This window comes from Bradysia coprophila (genome assembly GCF_014529535.1).
Source record: "Bradysia coprophila strain Holo2 chromosome X unlocalized genomic scaffold, BU_Bcop_v1 contig_20, whole genome shotgun sequence".
NCBI classification, from domain to species: Eukaryota; Metazoa; Arthropoda; class Insecta; order Diptera; family Sciaridae; genus Bradysia; species Bradysia coprophila.
In genome coordinates this window covers 443,732-460,919 of record NW_023503307.1, presented here as the reverse complement: position 1 = coordinate 460,919, position 17,188 = coordinate 443,732, and the positions used below count along the sequence as shown (strand labels likewise).

The 17,188-nt window shown below is 35.0% G+C and overlaps 1 protein-coding gene across 2 annotated transcripts in view; it reads right to left on the bottom strand.

Annotated features, from left to right (window-relative positions):
* Positions 1 to 17,188, bottom strand: part of LOC119068716 (protein pellino) — a 60,588-nt gene continuing 43,400 nt past the window's right edge. For both annotated transcript variants that reach the window (XM_037172406.1, XM_037172405.1), the window contains exons 4-9: positions 5,579 to 5,770; positions 2,969 to 3,157; positions 2,807 to 2,905; positions 2,575 to 2,728; positions 2,325 to 2,502; positions 1 to 1,833 (exon numbers count right to left, since the gene is read on the bottom strand). In XM_037172406.1, coding sequence (XP_037028301.1) covers positions 1,707 to 1,833; positions 2,325 to 2,502; positions 2,575 to 2,728; positions 2,807 to 2,905; positions 2,969 to 3,157; positions 5,579 to 5,770 — 939 coding nt within the window. In that variant the 3' untranslated portion in view covers positions 1 to 1,706. The remainder of the gene's footprint in view (positions 1,834 to 2,324; positions 2,503 to 2,574; positions 2,729 to 2,806; positions 2,906 to 2,968; positions 3,158 to 5,578; positions 5,771 to 17,188) is intronic.

Sequence of the window (17,188 nt, the reverse complement as noted above, 5' to 3'; positions counted from 1 at the left end):
TTTTTTGTCTTCAAACTAGAATTGGTTTTTCTCTCGTTTTCTCTTTTTTTTAAACTATTTCAATATCTTAAAATGCACAATTTTATTAGGATTCTATGTGTGATGTTATTTTTTTTTCCTTTATTTTTTCTTTGACTTTTTTTAGATTAATTTAACAGCGGTTGTATTTTCACTTTAAAGATTTTTTCTTTTTATTTACTTTTTAGACAAATAATTACAATAATTTTTTCTATTAGGTAGTGGTAGTGTGTCAACTATATTTTTATTTCCATTTTCAAACTTTTTTTTTCTTATTTTTTTTTTAATCTTTTCAAAAACATATTCAAAAGAAAATCGACAGAAAAGTTTTTTTTTGTTAATTTAATAATTTTTCTTCCTTAAGTCTCACTCACAGACGTTCTCTTTCACAAGCTGACCTGCTGAAGTCAGTTCAATTTAAAAACCAAAAAAAAAATTATTTTGATAAAGACATACAATACATACTTGAATTTAAAAAAAAAACTTTTGACAAATTTCATCAGCATGCCGATCCGAAATTGACCACGCCTAATCGACTGTTAAAGATAAATTTCCATCTTTTCAGCGAAAAAACTTTTTTCTCGACCTGACATTTTTTGTTGTGTCTCTATCTTTAACAGTTGCTGGGAAAGGTACAAAATCAAAACGATAGTCGTAAGCATAATTTTTGAACGAGCTCCGAACTCTTTCAATAATTCAAAAATGCAAAAATGAATTTTTTGCATTATCAGGGTGAGTGGACCAGCTGGTAAGTCAGCTGAATACAACGAGAACACAAATTCAACTGTAATGACGAATAAAAGAAATTGTTGGCTGCTACCGCACAATGTAAAGCAATGCTACAAGTTGGTATTTCGATATCACTCGTTCGGTTGAATGAATTTGATAAAATCTAACGATAGCCAATCCGGGACTGAACCAGTTAATTCCTCATCTTTAATTCAAATGCGGGGTCGCAAATATCGATTTATCAACAAATTGACAGAACGATTGTCAACCATCTGCTTGTTTACTTTTAGCAGCATCTGATTACACGCATCCAACGAGATAATAGGAAAAACTCTGCCAGTTTATTGGTATTAGTGTGATCGGACGAAATTGTAGCGATTTTGCATGTAAGCAAACAAGAAAGAGAAAACTCAAACATTTAGCTCTTTGTTTACCTTTGCATGCACCAATTCTGAATTAAAAATCTCTTATCAAATAGTCAGTCGAAACGGCTGAAATCCATGACTCATACAAAACCACTTAGGGTAAAAGGTTAGTTCGGGGATCGCTTAGATGCGGTCCTCCTTTCGTTGAACGAATCTTTTTCCTCAATAACCTATGAAAGTTTTGTAGAATTAGCAATGGAATAAGATAACAGACTAAGGTGTTATCGTATTTGAATATGGTTCGATCGAACACAACTGTAAAATGACCAGAAGTTTTAATTTATTCAACTTTTGTCGTGAGTAACATCAGTTATTTCTTAACTGTATCCTTAGCCACAAAAGTTCGATTTATTTTGCTGATTGGATTTTACTAAAAACGAATTCTAGCGAAATTGAGCATCGAAACATTATGCTCACTTGTTCAGCACTTCTGAAATGATGAACGTCTCCGTTGAGTCATTAGATACTAAAAACGAAACCTCTTAACATAACTTGCAAATTGTTTTTTCTCTTTTGATGCGTCGCTGAATGTTACTAGTCCAGATTATCTTGAAATATTAATTTCATATAGCCGGGGCATCCTAACAGCGGTGTAGCGCAAAATGGGCATACTGCTTGAAAGCCATTCGTACCGTGTGGTATGTCAACGTTTGCCCAATATCTGAAATGGAAAAAGAAATTTAGAAATATCAAGACGATCGGCTAAGGTAAACGTAGATGGATTTTGGTTCATTGATAGCAGTCAGCTAGTGTTAAAGTTCTCGTCGATCTGACGTGTAGTTTTACGGTTTTTTTTTATCTGACTATTTCAAAATCTCAGAACACCTACGGCAACTAAACCAGATAGATTTAGTTCTTCAGATCGACCATCGATTCTGATGCTGTAAACACGGGTCCAGGAACGTTTCAGAATATTTCAGAGATAAAATTCCCAAAAAAAGCCCTGTACGTGTGCCAATGACACCTCGAAATAGTGAGAATGAGTTCCGACGAATATTTTGCAGGAGTAGTTGCGAAAACTCTTACATTTCATTAATCACAACGTTTTTGAGTCAAAAAGCGTCGGTATTAGCTCTCTCCCATGTCCTTTCGCCACATTTACTGCATTTCATTTGAATTTCTTCACGATTTAAATTTGAAAATTATACTTACTTGACCGAGGCTTCACTTGCCATGTGACCGCAAGGATTGAACGCAAACGATGGTGGTCCGGAATCAACATAAAAGGCTGGTTCAATGCCCATACATAAAGTTACAACCGGACCTAATTCAAGGCACATCGGACATCTTCGTGCACCAGTTGACTTATCTTGTCCCCAGTCATGATTTCCTGTTGCGAATGAAGCCATTTTTTGAATTCGGAAATTTTCATTGCTTTTTGTTGTGTTTCAATAAATTTTACCTTGAACGTGACCGCAATTCAAATAAACGTAAGGCTGGTTTATGTGTTCTCCTAAAGTAACTTTTCGTGGTATTACTAATGTATTCAGGCCAACCGGACATTGAGGGCGTCCAGCATTTATTTCGTCAACAAGTTTTTCTAAGTCTCTCTTCGTCTATGATTTGTATCAGTTGGGAAAAGTACGCAATTATCAACTACTTCAAATCGATCAAATGAAATGTGTTAGTCTTACCGGTGAGTTTTGAAGTCCTTCGGCGGATCGCCAAAGTAATGTCGCACCACATAAGTCAATTAATGTGCCATCTTGAAGGACGTTGGTTTCTTCTTGTACCTAATGGAACCATGAAGGCATTAGTGACAATCGCAGCCAATTACGTCCATTTCAATTACTCACTTGTTTTCCCTTTTGTTGTGCAGACCTTGATTCTCTTAAATTAAATATATCACCACCAACAGAACATTCGCGCCACACACCACACTTAGCTTTGCCACCGCAAAACTGGCCCTTCGGATGCATGATTAGAACACCGTTTGTTGTCAGACCATCGATTTCCACATTGTCTTGCCATTTTGTCGCTTTTTCCTGCAATTTAATTTGAGCGGGAGATCAGTTTTAATTCTCGACAAGCATGTCCACAGTTCATAATAAGTTTTCTGTCTTTAACTAGCACACAAGTACAACATTCAGAGAAGAAGAAACCCCGTGGATATACTCTCAATTACGGATAAGGTATGGACAATGTAAGTCTCTTGATGGGTTCAGCATCTGGGGGAATTGAAACACTCAAAATTTCAAAACTTCGAGGAGGTAAAACGTTTTGTGCTCATTCTGTTCAATTACATACTCTTCCACTAACCATAAATCCCATCCATCGGTTGGTAACAGACAATTCATTCAACATAATATATATGATATCTGTGGGACTAGACAATAGAGACAGCACACAACCACATACTGATAATGTCTTTTCGAATTAGTTGGCTCAATCGATAGTCGATATTGTGGCTGAACTATTCAGCTCAAAAATATTGTTTGTCATTTGTCATTCATCAAGAACGCTTATATTCCGAAAGCACGCGAGTCTATTTATTTCGAAGCTCACGTGCATTAAAACGTTAAATTATTTAATTCGATTGTGTAGTCAGGATAAAAAAGGGAACATTTACGTTCGGAAATATTAGAAAATGTGAGTCGATAAATTGGTATAATTCAATGGGCACAAAATTGTAGATTTGCGGAAAAAAAACGTCGAAGAAGGTTTCCGTCTTTGCGCAGCCTTGCAATTCCATGTACCGTAAAACAATTGTGTATTTGATTTAACCGAGTGATTTCATAGTTGCATCTTTAAATCAGGTCACTCTGAGAACGTGACCGAAAAAGGATGTTGTTGGTCATTGCCATTGAGAATTACCAAAAAAGAAAAATCGGAACAATAAAGTGACTTGATTATTAGACCATTTGTTTTGCAAGAAACGTTCGGGTAGCTCAACTGTTCTAAGATAAAGAGGTAATTCAATTGAAAAGAGTGACCGAACGTTGTTATGGCGTGTGGAAAGCAATTTTATAGGCAGGATTTTCGAATAGAATTCCCAGCAAAACAAAAATGTTTCCGCGTCAGGTAAGAAACCAATTTTCTCAGAGTGGGCATAAAGACATAAAATTTGTTTTATACGGTGAAGTTAACGAAAGACTGGTTTTGCACCATTGTCAGGGTATTCACCGTTTTTAGGGTTTGAGGCGCAATGGGACATATTAAAATCGGGCGCTAATTGAAGAATTTCCACATTTTTGACTGTGTACAGCAAAAACTTGCTCAGTGTGCCTGCTCACAGAAAGTTTGTATCGCTTAGCACATCATAAGCCCAGACATGCCAATATATGTTTTAGACATTTGTAGAAAGGAACAATCCACTTGAATGAGTTTCAGAGTAGATTAAACCGAAGTAAATGACAGGAAAAAGAAAAAACTTGCTCGATGTGTCTGCTCATGAGAATTTCTTATCGCCTAATGCATAAGCCCAGGCGTACCGGAATGCGTTCGTTAAAAAAAAAATATTCAATTGAAGGATCTTCAGAGTAGGAAAACCGAAGTAAATGAAAGGAAATTAGCGCTCCGTTTGTTTTGTGAATTCAAATTGAAAAATCGAGATTTTTTCAGATCAGCATCGGAAGCCCCTTAAAATCTGACGCCAAAAACAATGGCCCTTTCGCCCATATGAAAAAGGAGACACTAGTCGGGATGGGAAATTGATCGTTAGTAGCGTCCACTCTGTTTTGTATCTGACCTGTTTCCGAGTTCGACAAATAAATAAACTGAGCGAATCGTTATGTCTCAAAGTAGATTTTGAATTCATTCATGGACGATAACGTGAACGAAGGCTTACACGTTGACAACTTAAAATTAACCTGTTAATGACGTCAAAAGCGACTGTATGGCAACAATTGCCAGCAAAAGTGCGTTGTTTAAGTTAATTAATTGCACAAATCAACGTTTGTGAAAATCACGTCGTTCTGTCGAAATTCACCACTTGAATGTGTAAACAAAAATGTTAATTACATTGAATAGACGACACATTTAAGCATCAATTACGTTTCACACACAATAACAAACGACATTATTATCAACCGAGTCGGCATAAGTTTAAAAAAAAATGCATACACGAAAATAACAAATCAAACTCCCACACGCATCCAGCCATTTCATAAAATGTTGTGTGTGCTTTTTTTACGGAAAAGAGAACGACACACAGCGCATTGTATATAATGTTCGAAAAATTAATATCATAAACCAAAGAAGCCATAGTTAATTATGGGTTTGGGTAATGCATCACATTAGAAAATATGAGTTAGAGCTACTCCCATACGTTTTTTTTTTAAATTTTGTTACCGACGCAAAAACATTTACAATGCTGCTGTACTGTCGCTGCACCCATCCGAAACAAAACATGCATTAAAAGCATAATTTTATTATATATTTTGATATGAAATGATGGACTCTCTTACCCCTAAAAATATATTTCTACTCGAATCGAAACCAGCTGCGTATATTTTAGCTTTTGGGGCTTCAGTTCGTTCAACTAAAATTCTGCAAGCAAATCGTGATATTGTACTCTGCATTACTTTCGCGTCCTTTTTGTCACCGGGCAGTGTATCCATTACCACGAAATCTATTGGCGATTCGGATGATCGGCCAACCTGAAACGAAACAGATGAAGAATTTGAAATATATTGCAAGCATTGTGTGCATGATGCAATCGTAGAAATGCAAAACAGCAAAACAAATCTCAATAATGCTCTACCATAGACACGATGCTCTACCATAGGCGAAACAGATTTGAATCGAATACTTTTATTTATTGCTGTTGTGGTTGAATTTTTTGTGAATATTTTTCATATTAGACGCGAGATTCTTAATTTTATTTATTTAAATAAACCAAATATACAGCGAAAGAATTTCAACTTCCAGATACGGCTAATTCAAACTTTTCGACGGAAAATGCTATTCTTGTGATAAAGTTACCAACGTCAGCGCTCTATTTTCTTGTGAACCAACTTCATTGCGATGACATATCATGGATATTTACCAGAATAGTCATTTCACAAGGACATAGCATTTTTGTGTGACGTATTCAGTTTTTCATGCTCGCAGAAAGTAAAAAAATGTAAATTTTGGGAGCCGAAAGTTTACAGTAATTTTTTTTTTCGAAAATTAAAAAAAAATAGTTTTTTATGCAATTACGGCAGAATTGTAATAGAATTGTTAATGCATACCATACGCTGTTCATATAGGGAAACTTATAATAGATTTTTGTACAATGGGGGACTGAAGTTTCAATAATTTCGATAGACAACATTATTCTGAGCAAAAAATTATTCTACACTATCGTAAAATTATAAACATTTATATTTTTAATTAATTGTTTTCTGATTTTCAAATATCATTCAAACATAAAAAAGACTATACTTCTATATATGCCTCTCTTTTCTTCTCATGTCATTTTTTCTTAATTCTCTCACGAAAAAGGTATGCTTTTGGGTTGAATTTGGGTCGTAGTCGTAATTGAAATATAAATTAAAAGTAAAAAACTTGAAAATTCGGCAATAGTGTGGAACAATTTTTTGTTTACAATAACATTCTTAATCTAAATACAAAAAATGTCAAAAGTTCAGTGTCCCATTCTGTTATAGTTCCAGTACATTCGTCTTGCGATCCATTTTTTATGAACTGACTTCACTGCCATGACATTTCATGTATATTAACCAGATTGAAGTTATTTCACCCTTACTGCACCGCATTTTGTCAGCCGGTCTAAACATGACTGTGGCCGTATGTAGCAGCGTTGTTTGAGCTGCCAGATGTAGCTAGAACTATTAGTTTGGCCACATTTTTTTGATTGAATTTGTTAAAAACATTGTAAAATCAAAGATATGGGTTCGCCATTCCGTAATATCTTTATGAGCGATTGTACGTTTCAAAGTTTAGATTAATTTATAAGAAAATCTGATCCAGATAATGCCATTGTGTCTCGTTGACCTCAAATGGAATGTTATACGGGAGCGAAGCACAGGTGAATGGATCTTACCGATGATCAGTGAGTGGATGAACAAAATGCATGCGTTCGTTCTTCGTCTGGCCAGATATTGCAGATTGAACTTTGCACACCTTTCGACGTACGGACTGAGCACGTAGTCATTGCTAGACTGGTTGAGATGATCTCCGTTCAAAAACATCACGAATCGCTTCTGTGTGCTTTCAATCGTGCTCCGATGAGTTACACAATTCGGTGACCAAACACATGATGCGAACTCCAGATTAGATCGTACTAATGCCTTATACACAATCTTGATGGCATCATCGTCCAAAAACGTCTTTGCCGCATCACGAAGTTCAATACTGATTTCGATTTGTTGCTCACATATTCATAGTGAGAGTTGAAGCTCATTTTTGTATTCATCAAAAGGCCAAGATCGGTAGTGCTAGTGGTTCGCTCGATCGATTCGCCATCCAAGACGTAATCAAAGATTAACGGATTGGACTTCAACGTGTATGTGATGATCTTTGATTTCGAGCAGTTGATTTCAAGGCCATTGTCACGACACCATTCGAAGAATCGGTGGATTGCTGTTTGTAGTCGGGTCGCATCTGATGATTGAGGCAATCTTTTTATCATCGGCGAAGTTGAGACATAATATGCCAGCCATGTCCACATCGGAATCGTTGAAGAACATAAGGAACATTATTGTTCACAACCAACGAGAATCCTATTACACGACACACACACTTTGTATATGAATGGAATGAATGGAATAGACTTGAATTAAAATCGCTGGAAAGTTATAACTCGATGGCTATGTAGAGATGAACGGTCAATATTTCATAAAACATTTACGCTCGCCCTATAAATATATACTCCTCTTATATGTCTGTCAAAAGTAAAGTGAAAATTAATTGACTTCGTATGATGGGCAGATCCTTCGCTAATCTTCATCGTTCTGAATGAGATTGTTTCATTTCTCCGATTTGGAGCCAATTTTAATTTTTTTTGTTGCTTATTCATCATGTTATATACCCACCTAATGGTATTTGCGAGTAAAATGCGTGTTGTTGCCGTTTGTTGTTTTTTACAATATTTTTTTTTTACTTTTTCGGTATGAATGAAACATCGTTCATCCTCTCCAATAATTATAACTGAATGTAGGATAATTGGTCACTTCTAAACCTCGTTTTCATGAATGGCATGGATGTAGTTTTTTGTCGTCCAAAGGAGAGAAAAAAACGTACTAATAATTCATAGTAATAACAATAATAATACGTCTAACGGAACCCAGGCAACAACAACAACAAAAATATCATTTTTGTTATTTTGAAAGTGTGTGTACAACGTACGTTAGAGAGTATAAAATAATCGTGTAGTATTTAAGCCAGCAATAATAATAAGAAATAAAAAAGGCAGCAACGAACCTACGAGCGATGAACAAAGAATTTTTGAAAAGTAGATTGTTTTTCGAGTTAATGATGACCTCGACTTTTCTTTGCATAGATGTTGTTTTATAATCAACCAATAAGCAATCATACACGATACTTGCTAGATTTTATGCTTGTGCTTCGCGTACGTACATGGAATATTCTTTTGTGAATTATTTCGTTATATACGTGCCTAGACAGTGCAACAAAGCGCTATTGGCATGAAAAGAACGCAAATTGTTGTTTTTGTCTTTTTTCTCCTCGTATGGTTGGAATAGTGAATGTGTAAAAAAAACGGCTGGAAGAGTAAACCATCATACAGACATATTGCGCATTGTGTTTATTTTCATGTTGCAAAGCCATAATCAACTGCGTTTCAATTTACAAACGGAGTGAAGTCATAATGTCACAGATGATAAGTTGTTTGGGTCGATGTGATGGTCGAATTTCGTAGAGAATTGAGGGAATTGAGTGTTTTCTTTGACACGAAACGACTCATCGTCCCGCGCGGGCGAGTCCCATTCACATCGACTGTTTATGCACGCAGGCGGATAGTATTTTTCTGACTATTTACAGACGTATGCGATTATCATCTTCTTACTGAAATGTTATTTCGTCTTGCAAATGAACAGCCAGAGCTATTCATTGACTCAATATATACTATCGACAGCATTATCAAATCCCTGTTCGTTTGTCATCATCAATCGAAATAAAATCAACTCATACCTTCGCTACGCAGTATTCGTTTAAGGTCAAATGGCTAATTTATTTCGGATCGAAATGATTCTGTTTCGCGTCATTCGCTAAATCTTACAATCGAAATTTATATAGAATACGAATCTAACAACAACCAAGCACTTGGAACACTGTACGTAAGCATAATGTCAAACGTTTTCATTGCGCAAGAAATACGCCAACAAAATGATTTGGTCGGTAGAATTGAAATATGCCGCCTTTAGATTTCTATGTAAATATTATGTTGCAAACGACAGAGGAAAAAAAACAGAGAGAGAGAAATGATAACAATTCGGGTAATATATTTTTTTATAGCTGCAACGTGTTGTGTGTATGATAAATTTTATTCATTCACAAAATAGGTTAAGCCAAGGTTTCTTCCCATCCTCTATTCTCTTGTTTATATGAAAAACAATTATTCACCGAGTTCTTTTTTAGCATTTTAGGTACAAAGTCGGTGTGTCTGTGTGTACCTGCGTACATAATGTAGCAAAATGCCTTATAATTTATTATTTCTCATGCGAAAATGTATATGTAAAAATCTCTGGTACTCCGTCTGAATTATAACATTTTCCGTAAATATAGGATGAGACTGAAATGGTTGTTGAAAATTTAAATGCATGCGAGAAAACAAAAAAACCACAAAGATTTGATAAACACTTTGAACCCAGCAACGTCAAGGACGCAGTGTAAGACTCTTGGATCGAGCAATTGCACACACACGGAATTTTGAAAACCGACACATTTTCTGTTTCTACGTTTTACTTGAGTTTCTGATTTCTCTATATAAAAATGCATACAATTTTCACAAAAAAACCAGTAAATCACGAAACAGAAAATGTGTCGGTTTTCATGATTCCGCGAGTGTATGATAGATTGGAGGAATGAGCGGGTTTCGTATACAGCTTGTGAACAAAACAGATTTTTGTGGTTTCCATCAGGTTATTTTGTCACAGTAATATTAAGTGCGGACGGCAACGAAATTTGGTAAAAACGGTTTCGGTCATACTTAGATCCCGAATGTAGTTTTCCGTAAAAATTCAATCAAGAAACTAAGCTTCAAACAAGAAAGTGACTAAATTTATTGTTACTGGTATTGATAGAAGGGCTATGAATCAACATATTTCAGAGTGTAAGCATGAATAGTCATCTTGTTTAAGGAATGGTATCCGTACTTTTTTTTTACTGAGGCACATAGTACTTATACTGACATCTCCTAAAAGACTTTGTTTGCGAATGCGAAATTTTCATCAATAGGAGTTCTCAGATCGAATTCGCTTAAAATCCTTATAGAAGTTAGAAGAATCCGTTTCTCGACGTTTTCCCCTCGTTGGTGCTGGCATGATTTAAAAGATATTACCTTGTTCGAAGGATCTAAACATTTTACCCTGACGCAATTTCCACCACAAACGAGAAGCAAATTATTTTTTATGTTTCGAAGAACATTTTCGAATTTGGTTTTGCTTATCACAGCTTAGTTTATTTGTGTCGATGTGGTGTGATGACGGTATGATATTTAAGTAAATTTGGGTGCAAATCGTCCTGTCCCAATTTTGTTCGGAGTACCCCCAGATCTAGGTATGACAGAATTATCAAATATTCCCGTTATTTTCAGAAAGAGTGTTTAGTGTGGACATTTCCATTATCTAACAACAAATTTAAATTTAGTGACACTGAAATAGGATTACAAATACACGATTACAATCGTATCGTTTGAATAGATTGTTAAGACTTGATAGCCAAAACTATTACAACTATAACGTCTGCCATAAGCCTCGACTGTACAATGTAAGGTAATTTTGTCAATATAAAGGAGATATTTGCATTAAATTATAATTTATGTAAAAGATTACATTCCATATACATACGTACATATTACAAATAACTCTTAAATACATTTTGTGGCAACATTCATAATGCTCATACCAGTTTCATGAATTCTATCTGGGGCTCTTATGTTTTCGGTATTGAGGTAACGACACATTTCCTAACCTTTGATTTATGTAAGCCGGAGATAGAGTAATCAATATTTAAAGGAATGTTTTGTGTTTAAATTGACCGTATGTATAGAATGTGTTGGCTGCATAGAATTCCGAAAGATTATGATCAAGAATATGATAAGATCAATCAGCCAAATATGACCGATGTAAGTAAAGGTTTAGTTCACGTAAATTCTCATTGAAACCTACATACACCGATAGCAAAAAGAATGTTCGTTTGAAACTGCACCTAAAATCGATACGAAACATAAACAAAATGAAAAAAAAGAGAAGAAAAAGTAGAAAAACGTAAGTATTACGAAAGAAAGTAAAGTTTTAAAGCTTCTGACATACATTAGATTGGGAGAATAGCGTCATACCGTGGATCAATACCAAATAACACGCTTGCATGGACAAACAACCGAAATTAGGACAAGATTTTCATATTCGACGTCCTTTACATGAACTTTAAGTTGTAATATTGGCATGAATTTATAATGATTTTTTCATTTACGGTGGAACAAGGGCGAACGTGAAATTATTTTTGGTGGATTTTAAATGTCAAAAACGAAATCATAATTTAAAGAATTTTGTGGACAAGTAGTTTCTGTTGAAACGCGCAGGGTTTGCTACGTATTCGATTGACTCTGTGGAGAGGGAAAAATTCATACAAAACAAGACCTACCCAGATGGGGATTTCAAAACGTGACTACAATGATATAAGGTGAGAAAAAAAAAATAGAATCGGAAAGAGGATGGATGGAGAAACAAGCAGAAATTCCAACACTCAGATATCGATTTTCATAAACATTTTTGTCCTGAATTCTTTCATTTATTTCGCTTATTGATCCAATTTTGCAAGACAAAACCTTAAATGACAGTATTATGTTATGCTACAAGGACTACAGTTCGATAGCTTATTGTAGGGGCGTGTACAAAATAAGTAACAAGTAGAACAAAGCCATTTAATAGGAGATACGCAGACGACGCGAGACAACATGGGGGTACGAACAATGAAGAAATGGAGGGTAATCGTTTTATATTGTTTCCACCGATTACCACACAAAAGTGATAATAATACCTTTATTTTGACCAACTTACAGGCAAATTGAGGGTACGTGAGGGTGTCATATTAAAAATTGGGGTTTGTCTACCCTCTTTGGAACATTTTCTTTTCTATTGAGGATGCGTAATACACAAATCTTAGACATATTTGCTTTTGTTTCCAATCTCCCAAGTGCCTGTGTACAAAAATTTGACTTTAACATTAAAGATTGCCGGTGGTATATATTGCATCTACTTGATATCCAAGCCCCAACCAAGCTTTTTTTTTAAGATATTAATTTTACAACAATGAAAATCTTAAAAAGATTTTCCTTTATAATCGCCAGAAAGTATTTTTCATAATGCAATTTCCTTTCCACTTTTACCATTTCCTTGGTCGACTTCTTTGTGTTTTGTCGACTCTACAAATCATTACTGCTTTTATCCCCCAGACAAGTGGCCTTTTTACTGTATACCAAATAATAATGGATGAATAAATAAAATCGAATCATAAACCATTTATACATTTTATTCAATTCTTCGCTCACTAAATTGCATTTACTTCTGGTTCATTTGCATAATTCAATTGCGACTGAAATCATAATATCGACAATTTTCATTGTTCTTGTCGCAAAAGACATGTGTTGCGTTTATTGACGTTCGCGGCGGTGTCTCTACACTCTTGATAGTAACTATTTCGAAAAGTTCGTCACTCGTTTCAGGTCCATTCGATGCGAATTCCGCTGGAATATCATCTAGCTCCCCCTCAAGATCCTCGTTGATTCGGATAATAAAATGACCATTAGGCACAAAATTAAAATCCACAATGAGGGACGCTGCAGCGATACGCACACCGTTACCGGAATCTTGATTCAATATAACTAAATCATTACCCGGTGGTCGCCGTAACAAAAGATTATTATAATCACTGAATGAATGACTGTTTACTGATTGAGCGAATATCAAGCTGAATACATTCAGAAATCGAATCGACAAAAATAGCACTCGTTTCATTCTTTGTTTTCACACCAATTACAGATCGGACAAATCGGCTAATTCAAATTACTTCAACAACGTTCGAAAAATACTGAAAATATCGTTCAGATACTAACATAATGCTGAAAAGTGTAGTGATGGGAGGAGGAGACACAGTGAAATTTTCTTCCAAGCAAAACGTTATCACAAAGTTCAGGTTCACAGCACAGATCACATCGAGAACAGCAAAAAACCGGAGATAATAGTAAACGATTCGAAATGCATTAAAATGAAATGAAATGCAACACCAATCTTTATTACGAAATGATCTGGTGAAACAAAATATTGACACAAATAACGAAGTATATTTTGAATTCTATCGCACATAATACATCGTTACCACCTTGGCCGATATTATTTCGATACTAATTGTGAACAGTCGCTGGGGGCTGTAATTTTATTTATTGTTGATGGGACATATAGTGGAAAAGTCGGAAATTGCGGAAACATTTTTCCGTTTAGGCAATTGTTTTTGTTGTTCCAACAATCTCTAATATTCCGTTAATCCCTTTGCTCTTAAGACACAAATGAAAGATTTCTGACTCATGACTCACCAATAACAATTCCAGTGTATCGTTTATATAGAATTATATTATGACTTGATGGGCCGCGTAAATTGTAATAGCATGTGGGGGAATTTACTGTATGTGTATATATTCGGTTATTAAAACATGTTTATGGACCGATCAACTGAAATATATTGTAGATATATTACAATGCACAAACAAACATACCATCCACAGCAACGTTTATTAAATTACGATTTTATATATTTTTTTTGCTTCTTCTATTAATAAAACATGTTTTTCATTTTCTATATCATTTCGATTTCAATTGTATACATCATCACATCGCCTATCGCTACATAAGTTGTGAATACGTACAACATAAGTTGCACAATGCAACATTTAAGAGAAGAGAAGAAGAAAAAACCAGGCAGCTTATATATAGATATGTTCATAACATCATACAATATCGTAAGCAGCACATATTATATACTAAAAATTATGTGTTGCAAGAGGAGATTTGATGATGTACACATGAGAGTTTATATGTATAAATCATTCGACTGTTATGTTTCGCTAAAACGTGTAATATGTGTGATAATTTAAAAATAAAGACAGATATAATATGCCTTCCTGTGTGTCTTGAGAGTCTTGATGGTTTTTTTGTTGTTGTTGTTTTGTTTTGTGTTTTGAAAATAAGATACTGTAGTTGAACTTGACGATCCCCTAGTAGAGGAGAATCGATGTAGAGTATTAGCTTTAGGTGAGGATATTATGTATATTTTTAGCTTCGAATGGTTTAATGATTGTGCTTCGAATGTGGTCGGTTGGGATGCATCAAATATATCTGTGAAGGAGTCACATGAGACTCTGTGATGCGATTTTCTATTAGTTGTAAACAAGTTGTCCAGTTACAGCTCGTTACGTAAAAGATCCAGAAAATTTAACTACAATTGTCACCCGACACACGAACTGAACTATCATCTAACCGTAGAGTGATTATATGTATAGATTAAAAGTAATTGGGTCATTGAGTTCCACTAATTCTACGAGTGAATGTACTGTGTAACACACTGTCAGTGCATCGTATAATATTTCGAATCATGCGCAGCCGCGCACGGCTTTAATAAATTCAGATAGCAACACGTAAAAATGTGTGTTCAGTTTTATGAATTAGTAACAGTCAATTGTGGCGAAAAGTGGATAGCTGCAGGTGACTGACAAACCACATAAAAATGTAAAATTACAGGGAAATTATACATGGGAGCGAACAGATTCATGAAAATGCGGAATATCTAACATCATCTTAGTCGATTAGCAGATTTAGAAGTAGAAGTCAAATAGAAGTAGATTCTTTGAAGAGGGCCGGATTATGATTTTAACAGACAGACAGTAGTCCTTGTCGGCAAGATTAGATGTAAAATGAGTGACATTGTTTTCCACATTTAAACCGAATACTAATTGCTTTCCAGCGTATATATACGGTCTGTGAAACATGAATTTAGACGAAGTACGAAATGAAAAATTACAGATTGCCCTTGATTCAACTCCTGCCCCCACTGGGATTCGATCCGGTGACCTCTCGCGTGTGAGTCGAGTGCTCTACCGTTTCTACCAATGTGACGGCCAAAATGTAATTTCTCAAATCGCTTCATGTTTTGATTTGGCATATTGTTCTCTGTTTGACACTTGATTAACGTACAAGACATCGATGTGCTATATGTATGACAGAACTCTTCTACAAGGAGCCGGCACACCTTGTGCCGAAAATGAAGGCTTTTCATTCAATGGGTTGTGATGAAAGTTCATGGTTTGACCGTCGAAACTGATCGCCAGCGCCAATGTCAACATTTTCATTTTGATTTTTCACTGCAATGATTTATTGAAATTGAAATATAGACTCAATAAACCAATTTATTCAACGTATACTACATGCCTGAAACATAAATAGTTTCACAAATTGTGTATTTACTGAGCGTCATAGACCTGAAACGTCATTCTTCTTTTTCTTAAAATGGCGAAAGTCACAACCAATTAATAAATTCGGGGAGGAAGACTGTATACACTTGTACTGAACAAGCGCTTCGCTTGGATGGCTAGCATAATTTGCGAAAAAGTGATATCTTGCATTTGATCAATTTACCAATGTTGCGATGTCGAAACTTTGACTATAAAAACTGTGCATTGAATAACGCTTTTCCTATTCTGATTACAACTGAACATTTCATATCGATATACAATTTTATCCAGCGGTTCAATTAACACTTAATTAACGCAAGCGTAAAAAACTAATTTAATTATAAAATTATGAGCCGATTTTTTACAAATATTTTCACGTTGGTCGAATCAGAATAATTCTGATTGAATTGACGCGAACATTCTGATGGAATTTATGGTTAACAATTAATGGCCGATGCATGCACTACGATATATACAAAACTTCATATAGCAACATCAAAATCATAAATCATTGTTAACTCAACTTTGTTTTCGAACTTCGCCGAATGGATGTCTGCAATTTTTTTTTCTCAAATCATTTTACAATCATTGTGCATGCTATTTCTACAGCCGTGAAATATTATCTAAGCATTGTGTGCTTTTATGTCTAATTAATTTTTTTAATGAAAAATGGTTGCATTTTTGCAAAATCTGGTGGCCTCTATCATTAAGAAAATTAAATGCGAATTGTTTGTGTTTTTTTATGTAAAGTTGCCCAATCCAATCACTGAATCTGAATCGGATTATTAATTGCAGTTTTGCGTTTCATTATTTATTCACTGTCAAAGAAATTGTCTTCGTAGATTGCTGGCTATTAAAAGTTTTCCTTGTTTCGGCGACATGGAAAAAACTGTGGACACTAAACTATGGACAGTTCTACTGATTCCGGAACTGTGATATAATTTGTAAAAATAATTGTAGGCAACGATATTTATAGAGGTTGGTGGCGATGCTCTAAACTAACTAACTTTATCTACCTTTCTCGGCAGATAAAATAGCGTGTCCACCTCTGTGGAATATGTTTATTTTGACGAATTGCATTATGTATGTACGCCTTCGGCTCGCTACATAACTTCCAAATTTGCAAAATAAACATTTTGGACAGAGGTGCATAATCTACTATTTCCTTTCCATGTTACAATGTTCGTTCAAAATTGACGAATATATAAAATTTTCGACAGCTCTACCGACGAAACGTGAACCTTCAAAAATGTGCTTTATGACACATTTTTGTAGTTACATGAAAATCCTCCAGCAACGAAAATTGAAGAAAAATTAAATAAAATGGCACGTGACATCAGTTGAATTGACCAAAAATGAATAAGTTTCTGACGTAATTTTGTTATTCAGC